This window comes from Phaseolus vulgaris, chromosome 5 (genome assembly GCF_000499845.2).
Source record: "Phaseolus vulgaris cultivar G19833 chromosome 5, P. vulgaris v2.0, whole genome shotgun sequence".
NCBI lineage: Eukaryota > Viridiplantae > Streptophyta > Magnoliopsida > Fabales > Fabaceae > Phaseolus > Phaseolus vulgaris.
Window position 1 is genome coordinate 1812651 of NC_023755.2, and position 18437 is coordinate 1831087.

The following is an 18437-nucleotide window of genomic DNA, read 5'->3' on the forward strand; positions in this document are numbered from 1 at the left end:
CAAGGAAATATTTATTTATTTTTAAAACAAAAAAACTAGTATATTAGTTGTTTTTTTTTCATTACCTAAAGAACATAAAATAATTGATAAAAATAAATTGAAGAAGTTATAAGGATCCAAATATCTTAAGAACTCTAATAAAAAAAAATTAAAAATGCATTAATAACATTAAATATTTCTTTTTATACCAAATTAAATCTATTAACTCTAAATGGAAGTTAATTAACATTTTCCAAACATTAATAACATGAAAATACCTATCATACTAAAACAAATGGATGTAGCAAAAACATGGTAGATAAGATAAGAGAAACTAGTAATTGATAAAAAGTGATTTCATTTCATATGAAAAAATGCCTCCAAAAAAACAAAAAGAAAACACAAAGGGTCTTCCATACACCAAAATATTACAATAATTGTAATGAACACAAAATGATCAAACACTGGTCAAAAGTTTGAAACAACTTCTTGATGGAAAATGAAAAGCAAAAATGAATAAAAAAGCAATTGAGGGAAAATCAAAAGGATATTGAAAACAAAAATGAAAAGTTTTACAGTAAGATCCAGTTGAAGCCATTGTTGAATGCATCTACCTTGTTCTGCACAGCATGCAACTGATTAGCCTTGTCCAAGCTAGATGAAGAAGAGGGAAGATCCTGCTGGTGTAGATTCTTGACTCTCTTTCCATGCCTTCCATGGTTTCTACAAAGAGGTTTAAGCTTCTAATGGGTGGAATATAGAGGATCAAAGGAATAGCTGAGAAAGCCACTGAGAAGAACAAAGGCAACATAATTCTTGGTTTCCTTCGAATTCTGGCACACCCTTCACTCAGAGAGGAATCACTTCAATGGAAGAAAACCAAAGTTCAAAACTTTGATCATAAACAGAAAAAGGGTCATTCAAATTCCAGAGATTTATGTCAACAAAAGACAGGAAAAAGATAGAGCAATAGTTCTGAAAAGTTTGAAAAAAGTGTCGAACTGCAGAAACCTGAATCCAAAGTGAAGAGAAAGAAACAATATATATTGTTTTACTTATTATTACTATTATTATTAAAAAAATTATTTCTAATGCATGCTCTCCAATTTTAAGTGTAAATTAATGTATTTTTTTTCATCTTAGGTTAGATATATAGTAAAACCTTTAGTGGTGAGATTTAGGGTTTAGATGTTTTTATCCTGATTTACCTTACCCCACTATAAAATATTAATATTTATAATTTAAAAAAATAAATTTTTTAATAGAAATATAATCAAAATCTAAAATATTAAAATAATTTTTAAAATTAAAAATTTATAAATAATTAAAATATTAGTATTTATTAGGGTGTTGGTGATAATTAAAATGTAAAATATTAAAATAATTTTTAAAATTAATTTTTTTTAAATAATTAAAATATTAATATATTTTGGACTGTAGGTTGGAGTATGATGGTAAAAAAAATCATTTTTTTTGTTAAATATTACAACAACTTTATGTGTTGTCTTTGGTACACCACCTACCATATATGTAAGAAAATAAAAGTAATATAATAATAAATTTAAAGGAAAAAATTAATATGAGTGCTTAATTAGAAATTGGTTGTTACACTGTTTCCTATTTTTTCATTTATTCATTTAGGAAAGATATATGTTTTAATATAACAATGCCAGTTATGAATTTATGCTGATATTGCCAACAATGTGATTTATATAAATTAAAATTGTGATTTATATTTTTATCCAAAATTAAAAATAGTATTTATGTATATGCATGGCAATAAAATATTTTATGTAACTTTTGAATATATGTAATGACAAATAATAATAAATTTTGTAATATATAAAAAAATACTTTTGAATATATTATGACATGAAATAGATAATTTATTTTAAATAAATTAAATTTTATTCTATAGTTAAAGATTACAATGTAATTCTATAGTTAAAGATTAATATAAAGATAAAAGGATACGAAATCTTTTTAAAACACTATTTTTAAAATTAACTATTGATATTTTATTTTAAAAATATTTAAATTTGTTTACAGCTGAAAAGGGTGTATTAATAAAGATAAAAGGATAGAAAATCTTTTTAAAATTATTTGAAACAGTTGTTAAATATTATTTAGGTGGATTATAATTTTAATCCTTTATTTTTTTCTACTTATGTTCAATTTATTCTTTTATCTTTTAAAAAGTATAATTTCATTCTTTATATTGTTTAAAGTGATTTTAGTCCTCTGTCACACTATTAAGTTTATCATTAAAAAAAAAAAAAATTAACATGCCAACAAATATTTAAATTAAAAGAGAAAGAGTGTTATTTTTTTAATTTCTTTTTAATTATTGTGGAGGTTAAAAGCTATTACTTTTGTAATATTTTTTTAGATGTGTTGTTTTGTGAAGTATTTAAACTCTGCAATATATTTAAATTATTAATGAAGTTGATTTTAAAATAACATCAGAATAATCTGAATTGTAATTTTTACCAGATAAGAGATCAAATTTAATATGAGAAAAAAAAAAAGCAGTGAATTAAATAGTTTTGTAGTCCCCTTATGAAATTAACTATAATGATCCTATAATTATAAGTACTTATAACTCTAGCGAATTTTTTTTTTATGAAAAATGAATTAAATTTAATAGAAAGAGTAATACAAAATTGCATTTTTCTTAACACTGTTCTATATTATACTAATGAAATATTAATCACAGTTTCAACTGTCATTTGTAATTTTCCATGCATTAAATAACAATAATTAATAATTTAAATTAATAACATTGCCACAATTAATATATATGTGGACATTGAATTTAGATTTTAATTTTTAAAACATATAATTAAAGCATCACTGTATAAATCACTTTTTCATTATAATTAGAAACATTAATTGAAATATTTTTTCATAATACATTTAATATTTAAAGATTTTATAAAATATATAAAGGAGATACATATTTAATATATTTATTTTACTTTTAATTGTATTTTAATAAAAATAATATTTTTTATTCAAAATATTAAAAACAGTTTTTGTGTATTTTTTTATATATAATTACTACTATTAATATTACTTTTTATTTAAAATAGATAAAGATATAAAGTGCCTCTTTCTTGAAAATATTTGAATAATTACTTTAGATAATAACTTTAGTTTTAAATATTGAAACATTCCTAGTTACATCATTAAAAAAATCTTATGATAATTATATATATAATTTATATTATCGTTAAATAATATTACAAAATAATATCTCTTGACCAACCTTCTTTTCCCATGCCAAGAAGTTTAGCACCCATTACCAAACCTTCTCCAACCGACCTTCCTGTTCGACGATCCAGTCGCACATCAACCCAACCTTCCTGGCTTCAAGACTACGTAACGGGATCCCAAGCCAATCATTCGACCACTGTCCAAGACCGACAGAATGGAACCAGGTATCCTATGCATCATTTTCTTTCTAATTCACGATTTTCTTCTACACATAGTGCATATCTTGCTAACATCACAGCCACCAAAGAACCTCACACTTATGCTCAAGCTATCCTTGATCCAAATTGGCAAAAAGCAATGGACGAAGAGCTTTCCGCCTTGCAGCTAAATCAAACGTGGACCTTGACATCGTTACCCGCTGGACAGATATAAGGCGCGCCTTGTCGCAAAGGGGTACACTCAGATTGAAGGTGTCGACTATTCTGAAACTTTTTCACCAACAGCAAAATTAACAACGTGTCTCCTCACCATTGCAGCAGCCAGAAATTGGTTTACTCACCAGCTAGATGTGCAAAATGCCTTCTTACATGGCACATTGCATGAAATTATTTACATGGACTTGCCACCCGGACATCATCGACAGGGGAGAACATTGTATGTCGACTCAACAAATCCCTTTATGGTCTCAAACAAGCATCTCGAACATGGTTTTCAACATTTTCTTATGTGATTAAATCTGTAGGATTTCAACAGTCCAAGACAGATTACTCTCTATTCACAAGACAGAATAACTCATCATTTACTGCCCTTTTGATTTATGTGGATGATATTCTTCTGACAGGAAATGATTTGACAGAAATTTTCAGCGTGTTAAAGATTGTTTATTACAACAATTCGCATTAAAGATCTTGGAGACCTAAAATATTTTCTAGGGATTGAATTTTCCCGTTTCAAAGCTGGTATTTACATGTCCCAAAGAAAATATGCGCTTGATATTTTGCAGGATACGGGACTCACAAGTGCTCGTCCAGACAAATTTCCAATGGAGCAATACCTAAAACTCACACCAGACGATGGAGTGGAGAGTTATTAAAGGATCCAGTCAAATACAGGCGACTCGTGGGACGACTGATATACCTCACGGTTACTCGGCCTGACATAGCATTTTCGGTTCGGACCCTAAGTCAATATATACAGGATGGAAACCTCATTGGGATGCCGCAATTCGAGTCCTAAAGTACATCAAAGATTGTTATTGCCATCCGAAAACAATCTGACATTGACAACTTATTGCGACTCAGACTGGGGAGGTTGTCAGACAACTCGGAGATCAGTATCTGGATATTGCATTTTTCTTGGTTCATCTATTATCTCATGGAAGTCAAAAAAACAGACAAACGTATCAAGATCATCAGCGGAAGCACAGAATACCGCGCAATGGCCAATACTTGTTTGGAGATAGTTTGGTTGCGATATCGGTTGCAGGATTTAAAGGTGTCATGTAACTTGCCAGCTCAACTTTTCTGTGACAATCAAGCGGCATTACATATAGCAGCAAACCCAGTATTTCATAAACGCACAAAACACATTGAGATAGACTGCCACATTGTGCGAGAAAAATTACAAGCTGGAATAATCAGTCCTTCATATGTACCGACACAGTATCAGCTCGCAGATATTTTTACGAAGGCATTGGGCAAGGAACATTTTTGACGCTACGACACAAGTTGGGGTTCTTGATCTTCACCTACCAATTATTGTATGCAATATTTGACGATATTGTACCCAATTATATGCAATTAATTTAATAATTATAGAATCTCATGATTAGTATCCTACCTACTTAGATTGTAATTTGGGAGAGAGAAACTCCCTATATATTACATCAGAGAATAAGAAACATCTTTTCTTCTTACCATTTTTTATCATTTTCTTATACAAACTTTTATAAAAAAAGTAAAAAAAGTATTTTTAATAAAATAATAGTTATTTTAAAATCAAATCTAAATAAGTAATTTTATTTTTTATATGATTTTTTTTAATATATATCAAGCTATTTGTTAGGTAGTTACAACTATTACAAACTATTTGTATTATCTGCATAAAAAGAAGAAGTGAAACAAGAAGAGAGAAGAGAATTATATATAGTTTTATATTAGATTCAATTTGATGAACAGGGAAAAAAGATGAAGTGAAACAATAGGATAGAAGACAGAATTATATATGGTTTTATATTAGATTCAATTTAATGAACCAGGAAAGGAAGTTTTTTTTTATCTTAAACATTTGTAATAATGATATTTTTTAACCTAAAATTGGATAAATTGTTAACTGGGAAAGCATAACTTGGTTTTGGTATATGTGCATAGTAAATATCTATTTGATTTTATCTAATTTTTTTATTTAATTAGTAGATAGACATGTGTATAAAGATTAATAAAATTAAATAGTTTCTTTTTTAATGGGCTTTGGCTTGAGCTACAGTCCAGCCCACTTAATTATACTTTTATAATAAAACAATTTCTTTTATTTTATTGTATAACTATTTTATGTTAAAAATGAAAATGAAATTTAAATAAAATAAATATTAATATCATTATACATTATTGAAATTATCAATTTTTTGAAAAAGTCTACTAAAAAGAAAGTATATAAATTTTCAATTTTTTTAGCATGGGAATGTTTTTAGCCTTTTATAGCCAACCGAGATTTATTTTGCTGTTTCGCAAGAAAATTCAATTATTTTTTAGAAAGTTTCTAAAATTATATTATCATTCTAATTTTTTTAACTTAATTTCTTTTTTAAATCTTACTAATTTTTTTTATTAATATTTCTTTTTAAGGACAAATATAACATTTTCTCATGTTTTACCCTGAATAAAACTCATGAGTATAAGTTCAAGAGTATTTTTTACAAATTTTGATATTCTCACTCATATTTTAAATATAAATACAAAATAAATACAAAGAAAATTGATTAAATAAAAATAAGGATGTTACAAATAAGTTCGAAAACAATCCAGTAATAGAAAGTGTATAATTAAATAAAAATGAGAAAAAATGTTTATTCATGCCTTTATTTTGCTTGATATTAATCGAATGAACATTAAATCAATCATAACAATATGAAACAACACTCAATTTTGTCCCTTTTATTTTTTATTTTTTATGCTACAGTCCAAGTAATTAGAATTAATATTGATTTTTTTTATATTTATAATTTTTTTTCCTTTTTCTTCCAACTTTATAGTAACATGTAAACAACAAAAATCTCATTCTATAGTCTAAGTTTTCTTTCTTTCTTTAGTTATTTAAATTTCACCACTTTTAATTTTCTTTTAAAATATTTCAATACATTTGACTAAAATTGACTCACTTGCTTATTTTTTAATAAAAAGTGTAAATATATATATATATATATTTGTTTTTTTTCAAATTTCTATTTATTTTTATTGTCTCTTTTCTTCTTATAAACACTATATATATATATATATATATATATATATATAATAAAAATTTACACCGGGTTTTTAAGTATTTAAATATTATAAAGAACATTCTTGAAACTTTGGTGATAATGTATCACTTCAAAAAATGAAAAACAAATCGTGATATTGTGATCTACCATTTATTATATAAAAAGTGAAAGTATTTTATGAGTTACTTTAACTCTAATCTTATTTGGAAATAACTATAATTCTTAGCCAAAATTGTTTTGAATGACTCTAATTTTCAAACACAATATGCTGACCTTATTTAGAAATAAGTATAATTTGTGGTCAATATTATTTTGAATGAGCATCATTTTCAATCACTCGATAGTCTTGGTTTGAGCAAAAATTTATGAAAAAAATCTTCTGAAATAGTTTTTTCCTGATATTTCACTAAAGAATCTTCACTGAATTCGGGACAAAACGCAACACATTTTATATCAAACGGATGAGTATTTTGACCTACGAAAAAAATAAAACAGTTTCACACACGAATGAACCTTCCTTTCAGCCCTGACAGTGATCAATAAAAAATCTATTGCCAATCTTGTGGGACGAATCTGGGGCTCAAATCTTAGCCAAAACTCAATAGACATAGTGACGAATGTCTGGTAAGAATTTCAGACCAAAAAACCCAAGGAGTAAGGCGTAGTAAATCCCAGACCGAGAGTGCACAAAAGTGGTTTTCCAAAAACAAAACGTCCTGGTTTTCTTCCCCGTATCTTCTTTTTGTAATTCGTTTATGGACGTGCCTCCTTACCTGGGTGCAAATAACATATGAAAGTACTTGTGTGAATTTTTTCAGCACAATACGGACGCAGAATAAAAATTTCAGAAAGTATGGCGAAATTTCAAAAGTTTTGGTAGAGGATAGCCTTGGTTTGAGCGAAAAATTCTGAAAAACTCTCCCGAAATAGTTTTTTTCCTGAAATTCCACATAAGAATCTCCACTGAATTCGGGACAAAACGCGACAAATTTCAGGTCAAACGGATGAGTATTGACCCACGAAAAAAATCAAAGAGTTTCACACACGAAACGAACCTTCCTTTCAGCCCTGGCAGTGATCAATAAAAAATTTATTGTCAATCTTGTGGGACGAATCTGGGGCTCAAATCTCAGCCAAAACTCAATACACACAGTGACGAACGTCTGGTAAAAATTTCAGCCAAAACACCCAAGGAGTAAGGCGTAGTAAGTCCTAAACCGAGAGTGAACAAAATTAGTTTTCCGAAAACAAAACGTCCTGATTTTTCTTCCCCGTATCTTCTTTTTGTGATTCGTTTCTGGACGTGCCTCCTTACCTGGGTGCAAAAAACATATGAGAGTACTTGTGTGAATTTTTTCAGCGTAATACAGATGCGGAATAAAAATTGCAGAAAGTAGGGTGAAATTTCAAAAGTTTTGGTAGAGGATAGCCTTGGTTTGAGCGAAAATATTTGAAAAATTCTCCCGAAATAGTTTTTACCTGATATTCCACGTAATAATATTCACTGAATTCGGGACAAAATGCGACAAATTTCAGGTTAAACGGATGAGTATTGACCCACGAAAAAAATCAAACAGTTTCACACACGAACGAACCTTCCTTTCAGTCCTGGCAGTGATCAATAAAATATTTATTACCAATCTTGTGGGACGAATTTGGGGCTCAAATCTTAGCAAAAACTCAATACACACAGTGATGAACGTCTGGTAAAAATTTCAGCCCAAAACACCCAAGGAGTAAGGCGTAGTAAGTCCCAGACCGAGAGTGCACAAAACTGGTTTTCCGAAAACAAAACGTCCTGGCTTTTCTTCCCCGTATCTTCTTTTTGTGATTCGTTTATGGACGTGCCTCCTTACCTGGGCGCAAACAACATATGAAAGTACTTGTCTGATTTTTTCAGCGCAATACGGACGCAGAATAAAAATTGCAGAAAGTAGGACGAAATTTCACAAGTTTTGGTAGAGGATAGCCTTGGTTTGAGCGAAAATTTCTAAAAAATTCTCCCAAAATAGTTTTTTTTCCTAAAATTCCACGTAAGCATCTCCACTGAATTCGGGACAAAACGCGACAAATTTCAGGTGAAACGGATGAGTATTGAGCCATGAAAAAAATCAAGCAGTTTCACACCCAAACGAACCTTCCTTTTAGCCTGGCAGTGATCAATAAAAAATTTATTGCCAATCTTGTGGGACGAATCTGGGGCTAAACTCTCAGCCAAAACTCAACAGACACAGTGACGAACGTCTGGTAAAAATTTCAGACCAAAAAACCCAAGGAATAAGGCGTAGTAAGTCCTAGACCAAGAGTGAACAAAACTGGTTTTCTGAAAACAAAACGTCCTGGCTTTTCTTTCCCGTATCTTCTTTTTGTAATTCGTTTATGAACGTGTCTCCTTAAATGGGTGCAAACAACATATGAAAGTACTTGTGTGAATTTTTTCAGCCCAATACGAACGCAGAATAAAAATTGCAGAAAGTAGGGCGAAATTTCACAAGTTTTGGTAGATGATAGCCTAGGTTTGAGGGAAAATTGCTGAAAAATTCTCCCAAAATAGTTTTTTCCTGAAATTCCACGTAAGAATCTCCATTGAATTCAGGACAAACGCGAAAAGTTTCAGCTGAAACGGATGAGTATTGAGCCACGAAAAAAATCAAATAGTTTAACACACGAACGAACCTCCATTTCAATCCTGGCAGTGATAAATAAAGAATTTATTGCCAATCTTGTGGGACGAATCTGAGGCTCAAATCTTTGCCAAAACTCAACAGACACAGTGACGAACGTCTGGTAAAAATTTCAGACCAAAACACCCAAGGAGTAAGGCGTAGTAAGTCCCAAACCGAGAGTGAACAAAACTGGTTTTCCGAAAACAAAACGCCTTGGTTTTCTTCCCTGTATTTTCTTTTTGTGATTCGTTTATGGACGTGCCTCCTTACCTGAGTGCAAACAACATATGAAAGTACTTGTGTGAATTTTTTCAGTGCAATACGGAGGCAGAATAAAAATTGCAGAAAGTAGGGCGAAATTTCACAAGTGTTGGTAGAGGATAGCCTTGGTTTGAGCGAAAATTTTTGAAAAATTCTCCCGAAATAGTTTTTTCCTGTAAGAATCTCCACTGAATTCGGGACAAAACGCGACAAATTTCAGGTGAAACGGATGAGTATTGAGCCACGAAAAAAACAACCAGTTTAACACACAAACGATCCTTCCTTTCAGTGCTGGCAGTGATCAATAAAAAATTTATTGTCAATCTTGTGAGACGATTCTGGGGCTCAAATCTCAGCCAAAACTCAAAAGACACAATGACGAACGTGTGTTAAAAATTTCATACCAAAACACCCAAGGAGTAAGGCGTAGTAAGTCCCAGATCGAGAGTGAACAAAACTTGTTTTCAAAAAACAAAACGTCCTGTCTTTTCTTCCCCGTATCTTGTTTTTGTGATTCGTTTGTGGACGTGCCTCTTTACCTGGGTGCAAACAACATATTAAAGTACTTGTGTGAATTTTTTTCAGCGCAATACGGACGCAGAATAAAAATTGCAGAAAGTAGGGCAAAATTTCACAAGTTTTGGTAGAGGATAGCCTTAGTTTGAGCGAAAATTTTTGAAAAATTCTCCCGAAATAGTTTTTTCCTGAAATTTCACGCAAAAATCTCCACTAAATTCGGAACAAAACACGATAAATTTCAGGTGAAATGAATGATTATTGACCACGAAAAAAATCAAATTGTTTGACACACGAACGAACCTTCCTTTCATCCCTGACAGTGATCAATAAAAAATTTATTGTCAATCTTGTGGGACAAATCTGGGGCTCAAGTCTCAGCCAAAACCCAACAGACACAGTGACGAACAGCTGGTAAAAATTTCAGACCAAAACACCCAAGGAGTAAGGCGTAGTAAGTCCCAACCGAGAGTGAACAAAACTGGTTTTTCGAAAACAAAACGTCCTGGCTTTTCTTCCCCGTATCTTCTTTTTGTGATTCATTTATGGACATGCCTCCTTACCTGGGTGCAAACAACATATGAAAGTACTTCTGTGAATTTTTTCAGCGTAAGACGGACGCAGAATAAAAATTACAGAACGTAGGGCGAAACTTCACCAGTTTTGGAGGAGGATAGCTTTGGTTTGAGATAAAATTTCAGAAAGATTCTCCTGAAATACCTTAAATTCCATGTAAGAATTTCCACTGAATTCAGGACAAAAAGCGACAAATTTCAAGTCAAACGGATGAGTATTGACCCACAAAAAAAATCGAACAGTTTCACACACGAACGAACCTTCCTTTTAGCTTTGACAGTGGTCAATAAAAAATTTATTGCCAATCTTGTGAGACGAATATGGGGCTCAAATCTCAGCCAAAACTCAATGGACACAGTGACGAACGTCTGGTAAAAATTTCAGACCAAAACACCCAAAGAGTAAGGCGTAGTAAGTCCCAACCGAGAGTGAACAAAACTGGTTTTTCGAAAACAAAACGTCCTGGCTTTTCTTCCCCGTGTCTTTTTTTTTTATTCGTTTATGGACATGCCTCCTTACCTAGGTGCAAACAACATATGAAAGTACTTGTGTGATTTTTTTAGCGCAATACGAACGCAGAATAAAAATTGCAGAAAGTAGAACGAAATTTCACAAGTTTTGATAGAGGATAGACTTCACAAAAATATTTTTGTTTTCTTAAACTTATTTTACCATTGTAGTTTTTTCCATAATCACCATTAAAGATCCAAACCTATTTTTGAACTTTGGTTAACAAACTCATCTTTGTTTTTTTAAAAAATTGGAAACTAGCAAAAATAACACACAAAGAAATGTCTCTCTTAATATATCAAGAAATAAGAAAAAAATTAGTTATCATGGTAACTAGTAACACAATGAACAAGTTTTATTCCAAACCCAAGTATTTTCCTTGGTCGGGAGCAAATCACAATTTCATAATTGTTAAAGACTAATAGACTAATGGTGTGTTTGTTTCTAAGCGCGAGGAAGAGGAAATTTGTGTTTTTTTTTGTTTCTTTCAATAATTTTGAAGGTGGGAGAGTGGACGGGGGAGATGATGAATGTCTTTTATTTGTGTTGATTTATGTAGGATTATTATATTTTACTCAAATACCATTGTACATACATTTTATTATAATATAAAAAATAAATTTTACATAAATTATTTAATAATTTAAAAAAATGTTTAATTATATCATTAGTAACAACATATATTTATAAATGAGAAGCGTTGATGATCTACTTCAAGAAAAATTCCTTATGCCGAAATATTTATAATAACCTATTTTTTATATATTTGAATTAGAGATAAAACAATACGATGTGATAATGTTTATGAATTTCTTTTAAGTTTTATTTCCTTCCAAAGAAATATAGTTCAAATTAATTGTGTAGATACTCTCCAACAACACCAAAGGTTAAAATATATCAACATAATAATACCAAAAGTCTCATGTTTCAATTTCAATTTTTTACCATTTTTTTTTCGTATTTGAAACAAGTTGTATAATCAAATCAAATTACATATCTAACTAATTGAAATATATATTTTTAAATTTTTTTTTGCATAAATAAACACTATTTTTTCATAGTTTAAATTTTTTTAATATTTTATTTTCGCCTTCATTTACATTGATTTTTTAAAATATTTTTTAATAATTTTTTATTACAACTTCCTTATTTTCAAACACTTTTTTTCGTCTTACCATAGATGATATACTGTAAATTTAAATTCATATTTCATGCTTTGTTTTTATTTTTTACCTTGAAATTTAATATATGTAAAATATATAATTTATAAAATTATTTAAAAATTACTAAATAAATTATAGTAACTCACATTTTTAACAATTATTTAAAAATTTAATTAGCATGGTTCATTTAAATAAGAATGTACATAATACCTTAAGAATACTATTTGCAATAATTTTTTTATATTGTAAACGTAATTTATTTCTTAATATATTTTTTCATTTATTGAAGTTGTATTTTTTATATTTAAACAGATATGTCACTCTTACATTAAACTTTGTTATTTGTCATTCCAATATAAAAGTAAAGTTATGAATAAAACTTATTACATTTATTTTTTTCAGAAGTTGAATTGACATTAAGAAAATTTAAATATATATTTATTCTCTAATTTTCTGATGTATATTTTAAAGTAAACAATAACTTAAATATGATAATTAAATGTGATAATTAATTTTAGTAATGTTATCTAAAGACTTTGATGAAAATAATATATCTTCTCACCAGATATAAATTACAAGTTATTATTATAATAAGTCAAGTTTTCAAAAATTAATATATTATTTATATTAACAAAGAAATCTAAAATCACCCAAAATTTAACTATAAGAAAACCTACCCAAATACAATAACAAACAACACTAGTGTAATTTGTATTGTAATATTCAATTTAATGACAACAGTTATGAAGAGATTTTTTTTAATATTTAAAGTAATTCCTATTGTAAGAGAAACTCAATGTAGTATTTTTAAACAATTGTGGAAATTAATGAAATGCATAAAAAATATTGTTTTAATTTTTTTTTAATCCATTAAAAGTAAAAAAAAAAAGTGTAAAAAAAGCAAAGAAAATAGAAAAAAAAATGTTAAAATTTACTTCTGAGTCTTCATTAGCCCTATTCAGATTCAGTTCCTCTGTGTGTGCCTTTGTTTCTCTCCCGAACAACAGAACCAGAATCAGTGACTCAAACTCCACAAAATTAGGGTTTTGCAGTGATGGCACTGTGCAACCGCGTCAGATCGGGAATCTCCCTCTTCAACAAATCCACCCTCATCACTTCCCACCGATCCGATCTCCACCGATCCCTCGTTGTTCCTTCCGTTTCCCTCGTAAGAATCATACACCAAACAATCTCAATCTCTCCTTCTGATTTCATTTCCGTGCCCTCAATTCGTGTGAAATTTTTTGAATCTACGATTTGTATGCATTTTTATGTTTTGAATCACAACTTGCCTTCGTTTCGTTCCTATTCTTGTACAGGCCTCCAGAAATTATGCCAACGTGCCGGGAGCAAGGGACAGCAAAGTTAAGGTAAACGAATGCTTGGATTATGATTTATTTTATGTGATTCATTGAAGAAAAGAATATGCGTGGGAAACTGTGTGCATCGATGTGTTTTTTGGTTAAATAGTTTGTTGAATGGAGTGGTTATGTTTAGCAGAAGGGAATAGGAATAGTCCTTCGCAGTGCAGCGAAAGATGTTTTGAATCCCTGCTGTGATGTTTTATATTTAGTGTGTCGATCGGGATTGCCTTGGAAGGAGATACCTTTGGGTAGCCAAAAGAATCTTCTTTTTAATCATGTATTCAGTTAGGGCTGATTGAACATTTGTAGAAAGTTTCTCTTTTCTCTCCCCTGTTTTGTTTGTTGTTGTTGTTATGCATCGTTTGATTTGGTTTTTCCTTGTCTTTTTTCTCTTCTGTTGCTTTTTAGGTCCCTTTGGCTTTGTTTGGAGGTTCAGGAAACTATGCATCTGCTTTGTACATTGCATCTGTGAAAGCTAATGCAATCGAAAAGGTCGAGTCTGAGATTTTGCAATTTGTTGAGGCAGTTAAGAATAGTTCCAAATTTTCACAGTTTGTAAAGGATGTGTCTGTGGCTAAGGCTATTAGAGTAAAAGTCATCCAGGAGGTTTGTGGAGAAGCTAAGTTTTCAGACTTGACAAAGAATTTCCTTGGTAAGAAGTCTTTAATCCTCTAGTAGGCATGACACGTGTGAATTTCCTTCTGACTTTAGAGCATTAATCCTGAAAGATGTAATAGTTTTTTCTTTCCTGTTCTTCTATATATCTATATTTGGACATGTTATGCGAGTGTAAGCTAATTTTTGGAGGCACTGTGCTTTTTGTGCTATTATTACATTAGTAATAATTCTCATGGTACTGTGGCAGCTATCTCATTGTTAAGCATTCACATCTTTCAGTGGATTTTATATTTGCATCTTCTTTTTACTTCCCTTGATTGGAAATTATACTTAAAATATAGCTCCATATCACCCAATTGTCTCCAATGTTGATTCCAGTCATATGAAACTTACTGCTAATTGACAGCTTAAGTGTGAAGCACCAGAATTCAGTGCTCTCTTTCTACTTAGCTTTGTCTGCGTGTGATTTATAAAACATTGAAACACATGTTCCAATTTTTTAAATACTAATATTTATTAATGTCTATAATCTACAATAATATTTAAATAATAATTAAAATATATAAAGGGGGTGCCTCCATTAGTTTTAACATGATAGCTCAGGATTGGCTTTTCTCAGTGCACTTCATGACCTTCCATTGACACATTGGCCAGTGTGGCCTTTAGTTTAGTTAAAAGTGGGTTTTCTGAACTTAGTTTTGGCCTACTATGGTGTTCCATAAAATGAAGGCAGTTTCACCTCTTTACTATTTGATTGTCATCCATCCCATCGAACTAAGTTCCTGATGTCATTAGGATCGATACTAACTGCAAGCTTCCCTGAGCTGTCACATCACTTTATTTCAGTATAGAATTTTGGTTCTCCCAAAGCTTGGATAATTTAGCCTCAGTCTCTTGGACTGCATTATTTTGCAATGCTGTTACAGAAAATTGCAACTATTGAAATTGAGTTTCTAGATCTGAAAGCTTGGCTTCCATGTCATATCCTTTGGACACAATGGTATCTGGCAGATTGGACCAATAATAAAAAGACCAAGGAGAAAAACATGTGTATTTTTGTATTACTGACTGATGGAATTGGGGAGGATTACTGCAAGACTATAACCTCCCGTCACAGAGGAAGTGCTTCAGAGAATAAACACTCTGCCGAAACCCTTAGCTGACAAAGTATAAAACAACAGGAATGCCCAGATATCCCATCACCTTCATTAACCCCTCTAAAACTATCACCCTTTTTTGGTAATGGCAGTGACGCCAAAACAGTAAGGAACACAAAAGAATTTAGTCATATGCTCCTTTCTTAATTCACATTGTATTTCTCCTAGTATAGATGCTAAACTTAGGTCACTTCTCTGATGCTCAAGCTGGACCTATTCTACTTAGTTGACTTTATGCTAATTATATGAGTTTGGCCATGTTGAATAATACTTTTAAAAAGGATGCCTTTGGGAGTGTTACACAAACAGAAAAGGTCTGAAGTATGACAATCTCTCTCTCTCTCTCTCTCATTAAGTATGACAGCCAGTACTGTCAAAATATTATGTCAACTTGTTTGATGATACATGATTTTCCTCCTGTCAGTGTCAAGATGTGTTGCAGACATAGGTGGAATGATCAGGACGGTTCCTCCAAGGTGCTATATCATTGAAGTGGTGTGCAAAAATAGCCCCATTTTTTTGCATATTTTGTGCCTTATTGTCTCGGCAAGTAATAATTGTGTCTCTGCCTCTGGGCACTAGTTCCCCTCTCCTATCTCTTGTGCCCAACCCTTCCTATCTCTCTCTTATGTAACTCACAGCACTTTCTTCCCTCTCTGATTTCTGTTGCTGCTTCACTTTCTTCCCTTGTGCTTTCTCTGAGTCTCTTTTCTTCTCTGGTTGTGCTGTGGCTGTGTTATCTGGGTTCTTGCATGTATCAGTATTTAAATAGAAGATAGATAGATATGGGCAAAGAACGGAAATTGAACCTGTGCATGGTGGATTCACCATCCACTGCCTTGATCAATTTGGTTACATCCACCTTTATACTATGTAAAAATGATCTATGTCTCAATTTCTTAATAAATAATGAAACAAATAAAAAATGCATGTAGAAACCTAAATAATAGGATTACTATTAAGATAAAAAAGGAGCAATATTAAAAAAGTTGTTTGCATTCTGGTTGAAACTTAAAATACGTGTTATAATAGTGTGAGTCTTCAAGGTTACATGCCGTGGTATTTGTTGGAACTCATGTCTTTGGAGAATGCTAGCTACTTTGGTGCCACTTCTTTAGCACTTCAAACTATCTTATTTATCCTTGAACTAATTAGATGGCAGCTACATTTATTTTTTTATACTATGATTCATTGATTATTATTATTTGGTTGTGAAGTTATTGTTGCTGAGAATGGACGGCTTAAAAACTTAGAGACCATTGCAAAGAGGTTTACGGAGTTGGCAATGGCATACAAGGGAGAAGTGAAAGCGACTGTGACCACTGTTGTTGTAAGTAGTGTTATACCTTTTAGAGTATTTTTACATACTCAGATTTTAGCATGTTATATATCCAATTCTAAAGAAGAGCTAGTATATTAGCATGCCTTACACCTACAGATAATTGCTGTTTTATTGCTTAGTAGTTGCTGCTGTAAACTGTCTAAATACTCATATGCTAGTATCGGTAGTTGGGTATGTTGGTGTTTTGTGAAATTATATCAACATTGGCCCTTGGATGCTTAGTTGGATACATGATATGAAGTTATGTCGCTGAACAACAGAGTGATTAGTTATTCCCTTAACTATATTTTTATGCCAGGCTCTTCCCCCTGAAGAGGAAAAGGCCTTGAAGGAGACTCTTCAAGAAATAATAGGTTCTGGAGCAAAGGTTCATCTTGAACAGAAGGTACTGTGTGGAATTTTTTCCACCTGAGATTATGTGTGTACGTCTCCTGAGTTCGAGTTGTTAATTAGTGATTTTTTCCCTTTTGATTTTTCAGATTGATCCAAGCATACTTGGTGGCCTTGTGCTGGAATTTAGCCAGAAGGTCTTTGATATGTCTATTAAGACTAGGGCACAACAGATGGAGAGGATCCTCCGAGAACCTGTATCCATTGCCAACATCTAAAAGACAACATTTTGTGTGTTGTCATGGTTTAACTTACATTCTTGTTCATTATAAATTGTGTGGATACAGATTTCTATGGGATGGAATGCCATCATTTTGCAAATAAAAGCTACCTCTTTCCAACTTCTTGTTATGCTTTGTTGCAATTTTTTAGTGTATCTGAATATATTTTGATTTGGAATTTTGAAGAGGTTTTAGTTTGTGGGTGTTGTCTGTCATAATATGGATATTCAATAATGATGCATCCTAATACAAAGCAAAGGAAGTTAAGTCTGTATGGAGGCGTTGGATGGGGTACTTGATGAGAAGTATTAGTTATGCATAAAAAAATATTAGAAGATAAACATAATATAAAAGAGTAATTTTATTGGAAGGATCTAATATTTACAAATGAATTAACATTAAAACTGTAATTGGAGAAGATGAAACATTTAACATGGGTGACGACAAACACATTCTTTTTTTAATTACAGATACACCACTTGTTAAATATTCATGTTTTTTTTTTCTCACAAACAATGAAGCACTTGTCGTTGTCTTCACATTTGTTGTATTTCTATGCTAACTTTAGACAACATTATCTCAACCCTTTTCCTTCACCCATTTTCAATGCTCCTCCATTTTCTACACAACACAAAATATATTCAATATTCAACCATTAATTCAAACCAAACAAATAATAAAGCATGCATAAATTAGTGAGTAGAGAATCTTATAGATTCAAAACAAAAACTTACCATTAGTGAGTAGAGAAACTTATAGATTCAAAACAAAACTTACCAATGTTGGTGCATAAATTAGTAGACTTTAGTGAGTAGAGAATCTTATAGATTCAAAACAAAACTTACCATTAGTGAGTAGAGAATCTTATAGATTCAAAACAAAACTTATCAATGTTGGTGCATAAATTAGTAGACTTTTGAATGTTGTGGATCACATTTTGAATGATACTTTATGAAGAAAAATGTATGAAATTGAATTCA

General features: G+C 31.0%; 1 protein-coding gene across 1 annotated transcript; it reads left to right on the forward strand.

The window, feature by feature from the left end:
- The first annotated feature begins 13288 nt into the window (after positions 1-13288).
- LOC137834745 (ATP synthase subunit O, mitochondrial) lies at positions 13289-17577 on the forward strand. Its single transcript, XM_068642913.1, has 6 exons — positions 13289-13533; positions 13685-13735; positions 14138-14381; positions 16722-16834; positions 17145-17231; positions 17326-17577. The coding sequence occupies exons 1-6, from the start codon at positions 13420-13422 to the stop codon at positions 17452-17454; spliced, it is 738 nt and encodes a 245-aa protein (XP_068499014.1). The 5' UTR covers positions 13289-13419; the 3' UTR covers positions 17455-17577.
- Positions 17578-18437: the final 860 nt, after the last annotated feature.

Coding starts and splice junctions, on each gene's coding strand:
- LOC137834745 (XM_068642913.1), top strand. CDS start 13,420: ATGGCACTGTGCAACCGCGTCAGATCGGGAATCTCCCTCTTCAACAAA. Junction 13,534..13,684: donor TTGTTCCTTCCGTTTCCCTC/GTAAGAATCATA, acceptor ATTCTTGTACAG/GCCTCCAGAAATTATGCCAA. Junction 17,232..17,325: donor AGGTTCATCTTGAACAGAAG/GTACTGTGTGGA, acceptor TTGATTTTTCAG/ATTGATCCAAGCATACTTGG.